Source organism: Physeter macrocephalus, chromosome 20 (assembly GCF_002837175.3).
Source record: "Physeter macrocephalus isolate SW-GA chromosome 20, ASM283717v5, whole genome shotgun sequence".
Lineage (NCBI taxonomy): Eukaryota > Metazoa > Chordata > Mammalia > Artiodactyla > Physeteridae > Physeter > Physeter macrocephalus.
Genome location: NC_041233.1, coordinates 4,261,146 through 4,280,258, shown reverse-complemented (window position 1 = coordinate 4,280,258; position 19,113 = coordinate 4,261,146). Strand labels below are relative to the sequence as shown.

General features: G+C 43.5%; 1 protein-coding gene across 1 annotated transcript in view; it reads left to right on the top strand.

Moving 5' to 3' along the window:
• Window positions 1-19,113, top strand: part of PCNX2 (pecanex 2) — a 302,561-nt gene that overhangs the window by 125,087 nt on the left and 158,361 nt on the right. Inside the window, 5 exon segments of the mRNA XM_055081202.1 lie at window positions 3,166-3,319; window positions 3,406-3,438; window positions 11,511-11,682; window positions 16,858-16,968; window positions 18,172-18,263. Coding sequence (XP_054937177.1) covers window positions 3,166-3,319; window positions 3,406-3,438; window positions 11,511-11,682; window positions 16,858-16,968; window positions 18,172-18,263 — 562 coding nt within the window.

The following is a 19,113-nucleotide window of genomic DNA, read 5'->3' as shown; positions in this document are numbered from 1 at the left end:
GCGGCCTCTCCCGTTGCGGAGCACAGGCTCCGGACATGCAGGCTCAGCGGCCCCCAGCCGCTCCGCGGCATGTGGGATCCTCCCAGACCGGGGCGCGAACCCGGTTCCCCTGCATCGGCAGGCGGACGCGCAACCACTGCGCCACCAGGGAAGCCCTCAGGAACTTTATTCTTTCCCTTTAAATAGGAAAGAAGTTTGGTTTTTTTTCTTTTAAATATTTATTTATTTATTTGGCCACGCCAGGATCTTTGTTGCGGCATGCGGGGTCTAGCTCTCTGACCAGGGATTGAACCCGGACCCCCTGCATGGCGTTGCAGAGTCTTAACCACTGGGCCACCAGCGAAGTCCCAGAGGTTTGGTTTTTCTAATTGAAATTTTTGTTTTGTTTTATTTCCTGAGTCTTTATATTGTTTTAGGTAGATACATCAAAATGTTATGAGCATGCTAAAGAATACATAATGTATTTTATGGACCTGAGCTCACAAATATATTTAGCTCTATAAAAAGTGCATAGTAGAAAATTAAAAAAACACATAAATTTCCCTTTTCACCAAATATGTATTGCCCCCCCCAGATATTTTTTTAAATATTCAACATGAGCATCTTAGTATCTGAGTTCTTCATATTTCAGTAGTTCTCAATTCTATACAACTTGATTGTCTGATTAAAAAATGGGCAAAAGATATGAACAGATACCTCACCCAAGAAGATATACAGATGGCAAATAAAACGTGGAAAGATGCTCCACATCATATATCATTAGGGAATTATGAACGAAAACAATAATGAGATGCCACTATACGCCTATTAGAATGGCCAAATCCAAAACACTGACAACATCAAAGGGTGTGGAGCAGTAGGGACTCTCATTTCATTGCTGGTGGGATTGCAAAATGGTTCAGCTGCTTTGGAAGACAGCTCGGCACTTTCTTCCAGACTGAACATACTAGGACCAAGCAATCACGCTCCTTATGGCCACACAAAAACCTGCACACAAATGTTTATAGATACTTTATTCATAATTTTTTTCATAAGTTTGATATATATATATTTATTTATTTATTTATGGCTGCATTGGGTCTTCGTTGCTGCGTGCAGGCGTTCTCTAGTTGCAGCAAGCTGGGGCTACTCTTCGTTGCGGTGCGCAGGCTTCTCATTGCGGTGGCTTCTCTTGTTGCGGAGCACCAGCTCTAGGCACGTGGACTTCAGTAGTTGCGGCACACGAGCTCAGTAGTTGTGGCTCTCAGGCTCTAGAGCGCAGGCTCCGTAGTTACGGCGCACGGGCTTAGTTGCTCTGAGGCATGTGGGATCTTCCCGGACCAGAGCTCGAACCCGTGTCCCCTGCATTGGAAGGCGGATTCTTAACCACTGCACCACCAGGGAAGTCTGCTTTATTCATAATTGCCAAAACTTGGAAGCAACTGAGATGTCTTTTGACAAGTGAATGAATAAAGAAACTGTGGTATGTCCATACAGTGCAATATTATTCAGCAGTAGAAAGAAAGGTGCTATCAAACCATGAAAAGACATGGAAGGACATTCAATGTGTATTACTAAGTGAAAGAAGCTAGTCTGAAAAGGCTACATTCTGTATGATTCCACCAGGGAATCTGGAAAGGGCAGAACTATGGAGACAGTAAAAAGATGAGTGGTTACCAGGGGTTAGAGAGGAGGGATGGATGAATAGGCAGAGCACAGAGGATTTTTAGGGCAGTGAAAATACTCTGTAAGATACTGTAATGGCAGATACATATCATTATACCATTGTCTATCCCCACAGAATGTCCACCACCAAGAATGAACCATAATGTAGACTATGGGCTTTAGTTGACAATGATTTGTCCGTGTCGGTTCCTCAATTATAACACATATAGCACCCTAGTCGGGGATGTTGATGGTGGGAGAGGGTGGGTGTGTTTGGGGGGAGGGGCTATGTGGGAACTCCTCGTACTTTCCCCTCAGTTTTGTTGGAAATCTAAAAATGCTCTAAAAAATAATGTCTATTAATTAAAAATAGAATGTTCAGGAGTGCCTGAACATGCCAGGGATGAAGTAACCAATTGTCCCTGTCTAAAAATGATCATAATTGAATGGAAAAGACCAATATGGGGCCTTGCCTGGCAGTCCAGTGGTTAGGACTCCATGCTTCCACTGCAGGGGACGTGGGTTCAATCCCTGGTTGGGGACCCAAGATTCCCACATGTGGCATGGCCAGAAAAAACAACAACCCCAAAACAATATGTACATGTGCAAACATTGGTGAGGTAAGAAATGTACTCAGAATTCTTGTGAATGACTCATCTAAGCTCTCGACCTTGTGGTCCATGCCATCCTCCCTTAACTTCATTTCAGCTGCTCCTTCCCGTAACTCTGCCCTGCATCTCGTCCTCCCATAGAAGTCTTCCACCTCTGACGTCATCATCCCAGCCTCCGTTCAACCTTCACATCCCCTCCGCCTCCCTCCAGTGTTCCCACATCCTCTTTTGCACTTTGATGCATCCACTTCCTCCCACTAGCAGCCCTTATTGCCTCCCCATGATCCAGCTTCAGCCCCTTTGGATCAGCATCTTAAAACTCCCTTTCTTGTCCCTTTGCACATCCACTGATAACACCCCACAGCTGATGAGCTCACCTCTGTACCCTGCACCTCTCAAGTGGAGTCCCCCAAAAGAAAACCACCCCGTGAGGGTGTGGTCATGACATACTTTCAGTCGGACCCTCTTCACATCAGCCCTCCGGCTGGAGCTCTCCTGGCTTCTGAAACTGAGCAGCAGATTCCGGCCATGGAGACTGTATCTGGAAGGGATTGCCATGCACCCCTTCCCCCATTTAGCAGAGTCAGTGAAGCTCCTTCACATTTCACTGTTGTGGATGGAGGAATTAACGGTCTTCTCCCAGTAAACCCAGTTGAGTGGCCAAGGACACCCAATTGGATTATATTTCATTTATTTCAATAACAGAAAGTGGGAGTTAAATATGGATTTTTAAAAATATAAAACACAGGACGAAGGAAACCTTAAAATCTTGTTACCAAATATAAAGGCGTGCTTGGGATAAGTACTGTCTTGTGGCCAGTCTTTTTAGAAGCATACAGGTATTCTCTGTTTAAAAACAGACAGCCTTACCTTTTATTCCCTCCATTTTTAATTTGTTTATTTTGCCCAGAACTGAAGATGTCAAGGAAAACGTGCTGGCGGTTTTACTCATCGTCCTGGTTTCCCTGCTTGGATTTCTGACACTGAACCGAGGCTTTTGCAAAGACATGTGGGTGCTTCTCTTCTGCCTCGTCATGGCCAGCTGCCAGTACTCCCTGTTAAAGGCAAGAGCACATCTAATTCTTACCATCACTAATGTAGCCTTGAAATCATGAGATGATGACACAGACACTTCTCATTTGTGTTCTAGAGCGTTCAGCCTGACCCCGCCTCACCAATCCACGTAAGTGTCCAATCACAGGCGAGTAGCTTGTCCACTCTGCTTGCGTTGAAGAGAGGGGAATGGGCAAAATAGATCGAAAAGGCGACGTGCATATCAATATCCATATATATTGAATCTATAAATAGAAATATGAATGCATGGTGGCCAAGTTCAGGCTAGATGGGAGCACGTGGTGGGGATGGTGGCAGGGGAGGAACAGGACGGGTACCAAGAGTGTGTTGGAGGCCTTTTCTACCCCACTGGACTCACGTCAGGAAAGACGGTGAGCCCAGACTCTGCAGTCAGGCTGCCTGCGTTCGTTTTCTGGTTCCTGTGTCTGGTTGTTAGACCCTGAACAAAATGTGTACTCTCCATGCCTCAGCTTCCCCGTGTGTAAATAAGGATAATAAAAATGCCTATGGGGATTCAATAATCCAAGTAACGGGCTTAAAACAGTGCCTGGCCTAGAGAAATTGCTTAATAGATGGTAGCTCTTATTGGAAACCTCAGCACGTAAGCGTGAATCATTATTCTTTTTACCGGAAGCTGATCTCTTTCTCTTCCACATTTTCAAGTGTATTGTTACCTTTTACCTCATCATTTGGGGCTCATTTATATCTGACACTCTGGGCTCCCCAGCACTGATCTCTTGGTGCCTGGGCGTTCTTCCATGAGCTCGGAAGCACATGCAGCATCCACTGACCCGGCTGCACCTTCCCCTGTGGTGCTGCGGCTCCAGGTCTGGCGCTCTCCCTACTGGGACCCTGGCCACATGCCTTTGCACCGAGACCACTGCCTGGTGGATGTCCCAGCTCCTTGAGAACCCTTCTTTCCTCTGTTATGGTGAGCTCCTGTAGGTCCCCGAAAACCACTTCCAATGAAAGACAACTTGACCTTCCCACTACTGTGCCTTTAAAAAATTCATATCCAGGATTTAGGACTGCTTTTAAATCTGTGATAGCTCATGCTTAGCTCATAGTAATTAAGAAAAGCTTGTAATTGGACACTCACCTGGCATACGTTACTATCTTGTTAAATTCCTCTGTTCCCCATAATTGGTTTACATATAATACACCTTCTTTCATCCCAGAGTCTGAATGTCAAGATAAGGAGAAGCAGCATAATTAGGCTATCACGTGATTATTGTCAGGAATCTGGGTTAGGTGGTGAGAGCAGAGATGTGCAGCCCTGGGATGTGTTGTCCCAACCCACCCTAGATGCGACACTGGCGTCCTCCTGCTGTGATAAATAAGCCCCGCTTCCTAGTGACAGCGCTTGGGTCACTGTCTTCCTGGGTGACCTGGGGGAGGGGGAGGGGTGTTGTATGCTCTTAAACATTCATTTCCTGCATGTACTTTCAGGAATAATGCTAGGCGAGGAGGATGGCAAGTACAGCTGCATAATCCCTGTAGCTCTGTAATGACTGTTCGCAGGACCCCCAGGTCCTGCTCTAAGTTGGAGCCGTATTGTCTATATTGATCCAGTTCCTGGAGGACTAAATGCAGCTGCTCTACCTTTATCTGAGCAAGCATGTCGTAGTGAGATAGGAAGAAATGACTTCTCTTACTGTCAACAGAAGCCACAGTCAGACATCAAACTATGTTTATTGCAGTACTTAATTTGCTTACACAGATTTCTGAGTAGAATGAGTCCCAGATTTGAGCTGGCATTTCTCTAACTGTTCTGATGAGGCAAGAAAGTATGGTAGCTATAAAATAGTTCCTCTTGCAATGTGGCTGAGCCTTGTAGGCGTTTAGAGGCTGATTTAATGTTTAGAGATGAGAAAACCTCAGAAAGGAGATGGTCAAGAGAATGAACCTAGTCTGGTAGAGAGATGGTGCTCAAGCCTGCCACCAACCCTGGCTGAGGTTCATTCATCAGGGGCTGTCAGATGAACCAAAGTGCTTTTCAAAACTGCATTACTTTGTTCGTTCCCAGGGATGGCTGTTAATGCAGTCAGTTCTTGCTCTTGGAGTGAGTGACTGACTTTCTTCTTTGTTTCCTTCCAGGAGCACAGAGGTGGCAAATTTTGAGCAAGCTGTTAAAACCTGAAGATAGCACAATGAAAAAAAAAAATTTTGTTTTTGGCATAACATTCTGTGTGTTTCAGATAGAGTTGCAGATTAATACTGGCCTGCTAATAGTTATGGTACTATCGACCCTGGGCCTGAAAGAAACGTGTCTGATTGTAAAAGAAAAGAGGTCTAGGAGAGCTTAAAACAATGAGAATGGGGGGTAGCTCCTGGAAGGGATCTGAGGATCAGAGACTGGCAACTTAGTCACGGGCAATGAGGCTATTCCTTGGCTTACACAGATTTATACACTGGTCTAACCAACAGGATCCACTAATGATAACCCAGAAAGCAAAATCCAGTAGGATCACTGGCACAGAGCCAGTGTCCGGGCCTTTCCCCGCACCTGCAGGGATTCTGAGTGAGGGCAGCTGGGGCAGCACTTGGGAACCTGCATTTTAACACTCCCCCACCCCGTGCTGATGGCGGAGGTGAGCCTCGCCATGTACAAACTACGGCATCTTGGTCAAGTGACTTCTCTGAATCTCAGGTTTTTCCTCTGTAAAAGAGGAAATAATAAAATAGGATTGTAAGGGGATTAAACAAGATAGTGTACATCCAGGCTCAGCCTCGAATCTGGCACCGCTGGAGCGCTTGACAAATGCTGGCAGGTTTTGTGTGAGTAAAGTGGGGATAATAATAACAACCTGAGCTGGATTTGGTCATGAGTGAGTTGGATAATTTATATAATGTGCCCAGTGCAGAACCTGGTATTAACCTCTTCCATCAGTATGTTACAGTTGTCACAACTACACAACCAATATGGATACATTATTATTAACTGAAGTCCATATTTCACTCAGATTTCCTTCGTTTTTATGTAATATCCCTTTTTTTTTTTTTTTTGAGGATTCCATCTAGGACATTGCCTGACATTTAGTCATTCTCTCTCCTAAGGCTCCTCCTGGCTGTGACAGTTTCTCAGGGTTTCCTTGGTGTTTGATAACCTGGACAGCTTTGAGGGACATTGGTCAGGGATTTTGTAGACTGTCCCTCAGTTGGAATTTAGCTGGTGCTCTTCTGATGGTTTAACTGGGTTATGGATTTGGGGGAGGAAAACCACAGGAGTAAAGTGCCATTTTCCTGACATCATTTCGAGGTTATGTACAATCAACATGACTTAACCACTTTTGATGTTGACCTTGGACACCTGGTTAAGGTGCTGTTTATCAGAGAAATGTTTTTTTTTAATTTCACTAAAAATTTTTAGAAATTGAAGTATAGTTGATTTACAGCGTTGTGTTAGTTTCTGGTGTGCAGCAAAGTGATTTGGTTATACATATACATATCTATTCTTTTTCGGATTCTTTTCCATTATACGTTATTACAAGATATTAAGTATAGTTCCCTGTGCTACACAGTAGGTCCTTGTTGGTTATCTGTTTTATATAGAGTGGTGTGTATCTGTTAATCCCAAACTCCTAATTTATCCCTTCCCCACCTTTCCTCTTTGGTAACCATAAATTTGTTTTTCTGTCTGTAAGTCTGTTTCTGTTTTGTAAATAAGTTCATGTGTATCATTTTTTTAGATTCCACATATAAGTGATATCATAGGATGTTTGTCTAACTTACTTCACTTCGTATGATAATCTCTAAGTCCATCCATGTTGCTGCAAATGGCATTATTTCATTCTTTTCTATGGTTGAGTAATATTCCACTGTATATATATGCCACCAAGTGTGGGTCACAGAATACTTGCTGGCTAGGGTTCAGCTTACTGGGGTTCAGCTTCCTTAGGGCAGTGGGCGCCCATCCCCAGATCTCCTTCTTTTGCTCCACACACAAGGGGAACTGAAGTGTATAGTTAAAAATTCTCAGTATACATCCAGAAAAAATGAAAACTTTAATTAGAAAAGATACACACACCCCAGTGTTCATAGCAGTATTATCATAATAGCCAAGACATGGGAGCAGCCCAAGTACCCATCAATAGATGATTGGATAAAGAAGAGGTGGTGTATATAAACAATGGAATATTACTCAGCAAAAAAAAGAATGAAGTATTGCCATTTGCAGCAACTTGGATGGGCCTAGAGAACATTATGCTTAGTGAAATAAGTCCGACAGAGAAAGACAGATACTATATGATATCACTTATGTGTGGAATCTGAAAAATAATACAAATGAATCTATATAAAAATCAGAAACAGACTCACAGAAAGCAAACTTACGGTTACCAAAAGGGAGAGGGGGGGAAGGATAAATTAGGAGTATGGGATTAACAGATACAAACTACTACTGTACATAAAATAGATAAGCCACAAAGATTTACTGTATAGGCCAGGGAACTATACTGAATATCTTGCAATAACCTATAATGGAATAAAATCTGCATAAAAAAACCCAAAACAAATCACTATGCTGTATATCTGAAACTAACACAATATTGTAAATCAGCTATACTTCAATTAAAAAAATGTGACTCTAAATATAAACAGGTGAATTGCTAAAGCAAACAGCAAATTCTTATTATAGTGAAGAGAGTTCCACGTAGGTAGACATAATGTCTCAGAGGGGCTGGACAGAGCAGCAGGCAGTTATTTTTCTACACCCTCTCCTGGTAGGAGCCCTCTTCCACCTTCCAGGAGAAGCTATTATGAATGATTTCCCCCCCACTCTCTCTTTACTTCACATGAGTAACATTCACGTCATGTGTCTAAAGAATGAGGATTGCGAATGCACTCCATCCGAGTGAGGTTGAGTGTTGGGCCTAGAAGGATCTGGTGGCAAATGCAGTCACCATCTGGGTCAGTTTGGGGAGCCAGTGGGTAGTAGCCAGGCAGCCAGCGGCGGCGTCCAAGCCCTGGCTCAGCCACACTGCAAAGCCTGGGACAAATTTCTTCCTCTTTGTGCCTCAGTTTACTCTTGGCAAAATGAGAGTAATAGTAGGGCTTCTTCGAGTGGAATATTTAAAGTAGGTAGAAGAGTGCCTGAGGCACAGGAAAGCAGGATAAATGTTAGCCTTTGCTGTTTTACATCAGCTTGTCAAAAACAGCTGACCTCTGAGTGCGGCCAGACAGGAACTTGTGCAGACTCAGCAGGTGTGAGGCAGCTCTTTTCTGCCCTCTGGGCTGAGAAGCAGAGAATTCGGATCTGCACGAAGCCTGGAGCTGACACGAGTAACGGCAGAGATGGGATGGGGCTGGCATGTCCTGGTTGCTGACAGCCTCGGTTCAGTGCCCCTGGGTTCAGACACCCCATCTTCCTTCTAACAAAACCCTTTTATCGCTCTGTCTCCCTGTCTGTCTGTCTATCTATATCTATCTATCTATCAATCTGTCTATCTATCCATCCATCCATCTACTTATCTATCAGCAGCAAGTTTGAAGCATCTGACCAGCCCACTCTCCTGGTAGGAGGACAATTAGAATGGCCTAGTCCCCTAGCCACAAGCACCACTGCTCTCCGGGTGGTGGGGACCTGTAGGTTTGGATAGATTCTCTCACCTTACCCTTTCCTTGCCCTGTGACCAGAGCACCGCCTGTGAAATTGTATATGTAGGTGGGGTTAATGGGAGACCCAAATGCATGTGTAGACCAGCTTTTGTAAAACAGCCTGCAAGATGCCCCAGAGCAGAAATCAGCAGTGCTTCCCCAGGGCATTTGAAGGTGAGAAAACAGGTGGGAAACACTTGAACAAGTTTTAAAAGATTGTGATCAGACTTCACCTGGAGGAGCGAGTGGAATTTTTCTATTGAAAAAAAAAAAATCAATCCTTGGGAGGTTTTATGATTGAATCTTATGTGAAAGAAGGAACTGGAGAGCAGGGAAATTTTATTAGTGGGTGTTCATAGGAATCAAGACAAATAAAAGTGACTCACATGCCATGTATTAGCGATATGCTTAGAATGGTTTGGGGACCCAAAAGATAGCATGATGGTGAGGGCAGCCTGTTTCTAAGGGAGCCTTAAGGTTTGTCTCAGAAATTACAAATAAAAAGAAAGCATTCCCATGCCCAATAAATAAAGTTTGACTTGGATGATCCAAGATGATATCTTAAATTTGTTCAAAGCCATTGACTTTCAATTCCTGGAAAAAGTATTTTTAACCTTTTAGTAACAGAAAGAATCAGGGCAAGCGGGAAGTAGCTATTTAATTATATTTCTGAAATGGTATCAGTTTGAGGAAAGATCTCATATGCTTGTGTATTTGTATACTAAGTGGCTATCTATACCAAGCAATTTATTTTGCTATTCACTTGATAAGAAATGCATTAAGATTTCACTTATGCTTTAGTTTCAATTTTTTTCTAAATGCAGAGGAAGTATCCCCTTACCCATTAATCTATGACCTAGTTGGATTCAAAAGGAAATTTCAGAAGGGTACAAAATATTCCTTTAAGACTGAGTCTGGACTCAGGGCCAAACATAGCCAGCCCCCATGGACAGCCTGTGTTTTCCTTCCTATTAAAAGATGGTCTCAGAATAAGACTATTTCTATTCTAGAAGCAGTGACAATTTAAATTGCATTTCTAAATATGTTCAAGTCAGTGACTTTAAAAATTCATATCCAAACTTGTATCACTTTCTTTTTTTTTTGACTTATTTCCTAGTCTTTTTATTTTATTTTATTTTTTTAACATCTGTATTAGAGTATAATTGCTTTACAATGGTGTGTTAGTTTCTGCTTTATAACAAAGTGAATCAGCTATACATATACATATATCCCCATATCTCTTCCCTCTTGCGTCTCCCTCCCACCCTCCCTATCCCACCCCTCTAGGTGGTCATTAAGCAACGAGCTGATCTCCCTGTGCTATGCGGCTGCTTCCCACTAGCTATCTGTTTTACACTTGGTATTGTATATATGTCCATGCCTCTCTCTTCGTCCCAGCTTACCCTTCCCACTCCCAGTGTCCTCAAGTCCATTCTCTACATCTGCGTTTTTATTCCTGTCCTGCCCTTAGGTTCTTCAGAACCCTTTTTCTTTTTTTGTACATGACTCTTTTTGAATTATGGTTTTCTCAGGATATGCCCAGTAGTGGGATTGCTGGGCCGTATGGTAGTTCTATTTTTAGTTTTTTAAGGAACCTCCATACTGTTCTCCATAGTGGCTGTATCAATTTACATTCCCACCAACAGTGCAAGAGGGTTCCCTTTTCTCCACACCCTCTCCAGCATTTATTGTTTGTAGATTTTTTGATGATGGCCATTCTGACTGGTGTGAGGTGATCAAACTTGTGTCACTTTCATCTTGACTTTTTATACTCAAAGTAGTTCATGAATTGCAAATAATATTCTCTCCCTAATTCATTTTTGTTGGTTTTTTGAACCTTATGAATTGTGCATTGATTTGTGAGATGTAAATTAATTCTTCATTGACTTTTGCCCTGGAAAGTTGATGTTACAGCTTTTCCTTAATTTTTCTATCCATTCCAGAAGAAGAATAAAACAATGTGTCCGCTCGCCTCTTAAAAATATTTTGAAGGCTAGGATGAAATCGGTTAAGTTTTTGGTCCTCCTTAGAGGACAATGCATAGAAATAGCAAATGTTTAAAAATTGATTATTTCACTGTGCTACACTGAGACATTTTGTGCAGTCTCTGCAGGTATAATTTGGCACCTGTATTGTCTTGCTTTCTAAGACATAAGGAAATTGAAGCCTACAACTTATAATTCTATTTCTTGTTAATAATGGAGCTCAACTTAGAGCATGCAGAGCAAATAGTGGTTTAAATTAGTTTTGCACTTGAAATGAACAACACAAATGGAAGTTTCACTGTGGGGGAAGCATTGAATTAGATCTAGATTTTATCCAAGGCTGGTAATTACATTTTCAGATAAATCTTGCTGAGTCTGAGAGATGTAACATTCTTTTTGATATTCTTATTCTTCTTTGACAGAGTAAGCATCAGGGTATTTTTTTTCCCTTGGTGTTTTGTGTGTGTATGAATTATGGTGGGGGAGGGGTGAATTGTTATATGGTGTAAGTTGTACAATATGGTATAAATGATTGACTATGAGGCTTTTGTTATTTAATCAGAATTAAAGGTACCATTCAGAAATTGTGTTTGTTTTCTAGGGACACAACCAAATCATAACATATAGCAGACCAATCTATTTTTGTGTGCTGTGTGGCCTTATTTTGCTTCTTGATACCGGGGCCAAAGCCAGGTACCCTCCCACTTACATTGTGTATGGCCTGAAGCTCTTCTCTCCAGGGTCTCTCCAGTCGGCTAGGGACCTCTTAATAGGTGAGTTCATTTGGGGGTGTGGGGAAGAATATAGAGGTGGGAGGGTATTTCTCCCCGTTATTTTTTGAATCCCTCATTGGATAAACTTTCTTACGTTATTATTGGATCAAGAGATGTGCATTTTTCTCTTGGCTTGCACACTTTCAGAAGACGGCCTGGGAGCCAGAGCCCCAAGCATCCAACAGGGGACTTATTCTAAAGGATGTTGATATCATGAGCAGGGAGCTGCAGCATCATAATATCTGAAGACTGGTGGCTGAGGTGCCCGATGTGTGGCATCAGCGGGGCTCCCCAGGGTGGAGGCGATTTTGCCATTCGGGTGGCAGCCGCAGCCCCATCTACGCGCACAGGTGCTCTGGTAACGTGAGTGGACATGGTTCTCAGTCCAGATGGGGTCCTGGATATGCCGTCACCCAGCCTTCCACTGGTGCACTTTACCTGCCTTAAGGTCTAGGCAGCGTTTGATGTAAAATGCTCCATTTACACAAGTGACCTTCATAATATAATGGTGTAGAGCCCCAGCTTCAGAGCCAGATGGCTGGCTGTTTGAATCCCAGCTCTGCTTCTCTACTAGTTGTGTGACCTTGAGCAAAATTCAACTGTGCTATGGGGACAAAAATAGTACACACCACGGAGATTGTTGCAAATTTTAGATGAGTTGGTATATTTAAACACATAGAAACGTGCCTTTAACCAGGTATTAGCTATGATCATCTTTATTATGCAAAGAGGCTGCCCCACTGTGGGTCCGCAGCTGCAAAGACTTGACTGACAAAGCTCTGAGAATTCTTGTGATGACCTCCAGAGGTTTCCACACCTGCTAACTTGTGATTTTCTGATCCCTTTGACCAGATGAGTTGATAAAGGACAGTTACCAAAGACACCACCCCCTAGATCTGTTACTTGCCAGCCAGAAATTTTACTCAAGAGGAGATTGTCAAAGCCATCATTAGGACCAGGACAAGAGAGAAACAGGAACTGAGTACATGTGAGGTTGTTTACCATCATGTGTCTGAAGATGCTCTTGTGCCTGTCACGCGGAGGAAGTGGTCCTCCTCTGACTGGTGCTGGGGCATGTGGAATCGCGGCTGGAGTTGTGCCTTATGGGTGATAATCTCTGTTCCCCACTGTCACTGTTGGTTTCTGCTCAGGCCACCAATGTACCACAGTGGAGAGAGGTGCCAGAGGAAGAGGAGGGGCAAGGGGGACAGGAAGATCTGGTGTCTGCTGCCTTATTCTGCTCCCAGGGAGGAAGGGGTTGAATGCAAACCAAGGGTAGGAGATGAGTCCAGTGGCCACTGAGCAGGTGGGAAGGATGGAGAAGCTCTTTGTCATATGTAATCCAAGAAGAGAACATCAGATAACAGAACAATAGAAGGAGGAGAAAGCACAGTGACAAGAGACAAGGAATCTGGGGGATAAAATTGGCACAAGAAGAAAGACAAAGTCAATGGTGGGACTAGTTGCTTTTGTAGGCTGAGGGGTGAATTAAGGAAATAGAGACACTCGGTGATATTCTTATATAATTTATTTTCCTTTTATGATCTTTCACATATGTTCAGAATATCACTTCTCTTGCATTATTAGGAAAAAAAATTTTTTTTTTTCCTCCAGGTGGAAGGTGAAGGGCCTTCTTAGTCAGTGCTCATTTCCTTTGCTGACCTCTGGGCTGAAATTTTTATTATTTTCCATTTGGGTAACTTCAGCAAAAGCCTATGAGCGAGACTGGCTCTGTAATCATCCTTTGGATGAGAAAGCCGAGAGGTCTTCAGTTCTCAGAACCGTATTTCAAGAGAAGCAGTAGCAGAGCTAGAGTGTGCCCTAAGGAACGTGGCCACATGGGCTACACTGGGTCTGCACATGGGGCAAGGGAATGGGGGCGTCCAGCCTAGAGAAGAAATGCTTGAGTCCTAGAGGCACATGTGATGGCTGTAGGTGGTTAAAAGGCTGCCAGGCCGAAGTGGGAGGGATTTTATTCTCTGTTGTTCTCTGTTGGTGTAGCTGTAGTAAGTAGTCCCAGCGGCTGGTGGGTGGATTTCAGCTCACTGGAAGACTGGTGTTGTGGTTTGGTGTAGAGCTGTCCCATAGGGCCGTGGGTTGCCTAGTGATGCGAGAAGTTCCCTGACGTGGGAAGAACTCAGGCAAGATGAGACAGCCATCACTTGTAGAAGGGTTCCATGCACTGGATGGGTTCTTTATCAGATGTGATGGGTCCTCTTTCAGATGTGAGAGATTGATGTTTTATTTTAGTCTTTAGGACCATAATCCCTTACCTACACTAATGCAGCTTCAAGGATGTAACCCTTGGAGATGGTGGAGGTTTTGTAACCAGCGACTGAGATGGATCCACCCTCATCTGCACTCCAAGACTCACATTTCCGTGTCTTGTGTAAAGACTTGTCTGTTGGCCCCAGGAATCCATGTCAGCACAGTGTGCTAACACACAGATATGGCATGTAGGAGACACATAACGTATACAGTCATACCAAGTTCATAGTCTTGGTTTTACTTCCATGTTATTTTAATTCTGCTTACCTCCCCCAAGCAAATATAGTAATGAATATTACTATTCACATAACGGAAGAAAGAAGCAAGTTCCAATGTTTTTATTTACGCATTGTGCTTGGAAAGAAATGGAGCTGTACCAGAAGTTTCTGCATTTATGGTAATTATTAGGGAACATGAGGAGTAGGGAAGATGTGAGAGAAAATTACAGGCACTCTCAGCAATACGCTGAGAAAAAAGTCTTTGTTCACAGGGAAAGTTGCCAACAACCACAGGGACTTTTTGATTTTTCACTTATGGAAAAAAGGACAAAATCATTTCGGCAACTTCAAGTGGAATTTTCTAGCTGTCCTCCTGATGCTTCTTCACTCACGTGCGCCGCACCCTGACATTCACGTGGCCTCCACCTTCTTCTAGTTCCACCTGCATGGCTCTGACTCTAAAGATGAGAGGTTTCCACTGTACTTCATCCTGGGGAAGACCTAGACCCTGGGCTCCCCGTCAAGTGCTGTCCGTCCTGTGCTGTGTCATCTAGCTCCTGCTCTGCAGGCACAGCCAGAGAATCTTCAGTTAGGACTTCCTCGTGTCTCGTACCATTTTATTTTCCCCCAGCATCATTCATCGTGTTCCAGTTCTTTGTACTTTGTTTGGGTTTTATTGCCTAATGTATTTCTTATAGAGAATACTTCTTTACCCACGTTTTGCTGCAGTTTCCAGGATTTGTCTACCATTATTACATTATTTCACACCCCCCATACTTTTCCCTGTAGTTCTTTGTTTTTGGTATAGTTTTCATTGCACACAACACTTGAGAATGTGGCCTAATGCCCATGAAGAATGCAGCATACCATCTAATCTTCGTTGCTGGGTTTTGAGTCCCAAACTTAAGAAAAGAACTAGTCAGTTTGCTTAAAATCATATGACTTAAAATGTTGATGCTCAAAACTATATGTCCTGCTATTAAGTGTCTGTTTATTTCTTATATCTTTCCTTTCATATAAAAACTGAAAAAAGAAATTGTCATATAGTTATGACTAGCAGATCCGTATTTGTGTCTTATTGCTGACTTTGTTGTTTTTTAACCTTTATTGAAGTACAGTTGATTTACAATGTTAATTTCTTCTGTACAGCAAAGTGACTCAGTTAAACATATATATATATCAGTATATTCTTTTTCATATTCTTTTCCAATATGGTTTGTCACAGGATATTGAATATAGTTCCCTGTGCTCTACAGTAGGACCTTGTTGTTTATCCGTCCTCTATGTAATAGTTTGCCTCTGCTAATCCTAAGCTCCCATTCCTTCCCCCGACCCCCCCTTGTTATTTCCGTCTTTGATTGAGAAACATATTACTCACAGATGCTCTGGGTTTTCACCATATAGTTAAAATCTTGCCACAGACAACATTACAACAAAATCACCATGTGTGTCAAAATATGGCTCCAATCCCAAACAAAGGCCCGTTTATCATAGCCATGTTCATTACATAAAATTTTATTTCCACACATTGTTGGAACAGTTTCTTGGTATTGTTGTAGTTGGGTTTGCCCCATTTTACTGTAGTGGGGTTAACCCACGATTAGCCAGAGAATGGGACACATAAATACTCTTATCCCTACAATTTCACTGTGGAAGGTTTGCATTTCCAGTTTTTCAGAAATAGCTGAAACGCGGTCCCCATCCTCCCTACCTGCATTTTTCACTGCAGTTTATACATGGGGTTTGGACATAGTTCCATGTTTAGGCATCTTAGATTTCAAACCAAATTTCCTTAGTTTTATTAGGGTTTACCAGTATCAAACTTCATTGACTTTCCACCCAGTAAACTGAGACAGAAAGGTAGACAGATGTACTGTGGCACCGCTAATGGGAGTTTCTGTGTTTCTCTGAAACCCAACTCAAATAGGATCGAGAAAGAGAGAATGATGGGGAAATTGCTGTAAAATGCAGCTCAACTGTGCGTTATTTCCCTGAACAAATTATCTCTGTGAAACATTGAATTATAACGTATGGATGTTTCATCCAATTGCATTGTTACGGTTTGGGAAGTTGGCAGTTTTCCTCTCCTCAGGCAGGGTCCCTTTCACCTCCCAGGTGACGCGCGCCGCCTGAGAAGCAGGCCCTTCGGTGTCGCATCGTCATGGCTGTGGGATTTCTTAGTTCATCACCACTCTCCCTTGCTGCTCTGTGGGTCTGAGGTTCTGACTGAAACCTGAGTCTCCACCGGGCATTTAGAACAGAACACACAGAGCAGCTCAAGCCCTGGAGGTGACAGAAGCACAAAGCAAGGAGCCTTGCAGGAAGAGACCCTCTAGCAGCTGTGCTTGGGTTTTGCATGATCCTGTAATTTTCCTGGTCCTCTTTTCCCATCTCATTTCCCCTAAGTCCAAGTCTGTCATTGCAAGCTGAAGGCCGATCTACTCTCTACCCACCACCCCCTTGTGTCTGCTCAGTCCCAGGCCCGCCTTTTCCTCAAAAGCTGCACCTGTATTATTTCCCCGGGCCTGTTTGGCTCAGCCTCCAGTGGGTAGGGGAGAGGAGGCCGTGTTGCCTCCAGGACCTGGGCGGGGTGGGCTGGGCTGAAAGCGGGGAGGGAGCTGAGACTGCAGCGGGAACCTCGGCCACCTTTCCCGCACGCTTACCATCAATTTTGTCTGTTCACTTCCAGTATTTCTGTATTGCTTCCCTGCAATCTCCCTCCTTGGGCTCTTCCCACAGATCAACACTTTCTGCATCTATCTTTTGGAGCAAATTGACATGCTGTTTTTTGGAGGTTCTGGTAAGTCTTGTTCATTCTGTTCGTCCTGTAAAAAAGTCTGAAGTTCAGATAAGGGCTAAATAGCCTCAGGCGTGGAATGAGATCTGGACATTTATGTATTCTTTGTCCTGAGCCTTTAAAGGACTTCAGCTCTGGTCGGTCAGGTTGATGGTGGGCCCTTCTAGATTCATTCATCCAAATTGAAAGTGGTCCACCCAGCTTGACACAAGCGGAAAACAAGGAAGTGTAGAATTCCATGAGCTCTGCACTAGGTTTAAGGCTCTTCTAACTATTCTTTGGAAAAGCCATATGTGTGACTGTGTGTGAATGTGAGTGAGTGGAGGTGAGTGTGTGCGCCATGTGTATTTGAGCATGTACATGTCTGAGTTAGTCTGGGAGCATGTGCGTGTGACATTGTGAGTGTGTGTGGTGTGCGGGCCTGTACAGACAGGTGACCTGTGTCCTTTCATTTGGTGTGTACTTTAGATTCCAACCAAGGTGGATGAAGCTTCATCTAATGCTTACTTGGAGACTTTACCCAGATTGCTTACCTTTAAAGTTTACTCTTCTCTAAATGGAGACTAACATGCTGATCTCATAGGGTTGCTGTAAGGATTCCATGAAATCTGTACATAAAGCACAAGAGCGTAGAGAGCAATTAATTACTGCTGCCACCTCCTTGTACACACACAGACACACACACACAGGAGTGCTTTCTTGTTCTTTTTATCTATCTATCTATCTATCTATCATCCATCTCCCTCTGTCCTTATCTCTGTCTCCGTCTCCATCCCCATCTCCATCTCCATCTCCATCTCTCTCCTTTCTTCTGTTGAAATCGCCATCCCTGAGCTTTCCTGGGCCAGCAGCTTCCAACTGTAAGCAACAAGGTCTCCCCACCTCCACAGTGACTGGTTCACACAGCCTTCCAAGAATGTTATCAAAAGTTCTCTGTACCTGTGGCCCTCCTAAGTTGGTAGTTGGCGGTCAGTGTCTTTCTTGTACTAAGAGTCAACCAAGTCTTTTTGACTGCCCCGTAGATAGACTTTTTGCCCCTTTCACAGGCATTTTGCATTTGAAAGCTACAAACTTCATTTCTTCTTCTTTTAAAAAAAAATTTTTATTGGAGTATCGTTGATTTACGTACAAACTTCATGTCTTACAACATTTACTGACCGTGAGACTTGCCAGTCTAGAAGGGAACTCTTGATGTTTGTGTTCCAGCTGTTTCGGGGATGCTGTCGGCCGTTTACAGCGTGGCCCGGAGTGCTTCCGCCGCAGCTGTGCTGCACGTGTTCTGCTTCAGCGCCGTGAGGGTAGGTATGAGGACCAGGGCCTTCTTCTCACATCCACTGAATTAACTATTTTAAGTAAACAAATGTCTCCTCCAATTTCAAGAGAAATGGGATCTGAGCACATTAGGAATAACAGGGCCTGGCGGATGAAGCCTCAGTGGTTGAGAAGATGCATTAAGATACCCGATTTGCCACGGAGCACAAAGCCCACCTGGTCTGACCCCCTGCCCCCTCCAGGTGTCTGCCTGGCTTGGTCAGTTACTGACACTGGGCGGGGCTTCTGCTTAACATGGTAAAGGGATACAGTTGCATCAAGCTTTATGGACAGAGGACAGGAATGGCTGACAGTAAAAAATTTTAGAATCCGGAAAACAGATGGACCATAGATTTATCCAGATGGAGAAAGTTAAAACCCAGGCTGGCAGCAAGGGAAACCTACGATGATGAAAAAACAAGATAAGCATTAACTTTAGGAAAACAGCAAGAGGTATCAGAAAAGCAAATGGTACATGCGTAGCTCAGCTGTGAATAATATTTTGTATCTATGGCGATCTGAATAAGAGTTATAACTGTAATGGCAGAATGGGGGAGGTGAATGTGTGTGCGTGTGTGTGTGCATGCGTGTGCCCCTCTTGGGGAGGTCTTTTTACATTTGGTAGCGTATATATGTCCATGCCACTCTCTCACTTCGTCCCAGCTTACCCTTCCCCCTCCCCATGTCCTCAAGTCCATTCTGTATGTCTGTGTCTTTATTCCTGTCCTGCCTCTTGGGGAGGTCTTTTTTATTTTTTAAGGTTTTTTTTTTTTTTTTTTTTTTTGCCGTACGCGGGCCTCTCACTGCTGTGGCCTCTCCCGTTGCGGGGCACAGGCT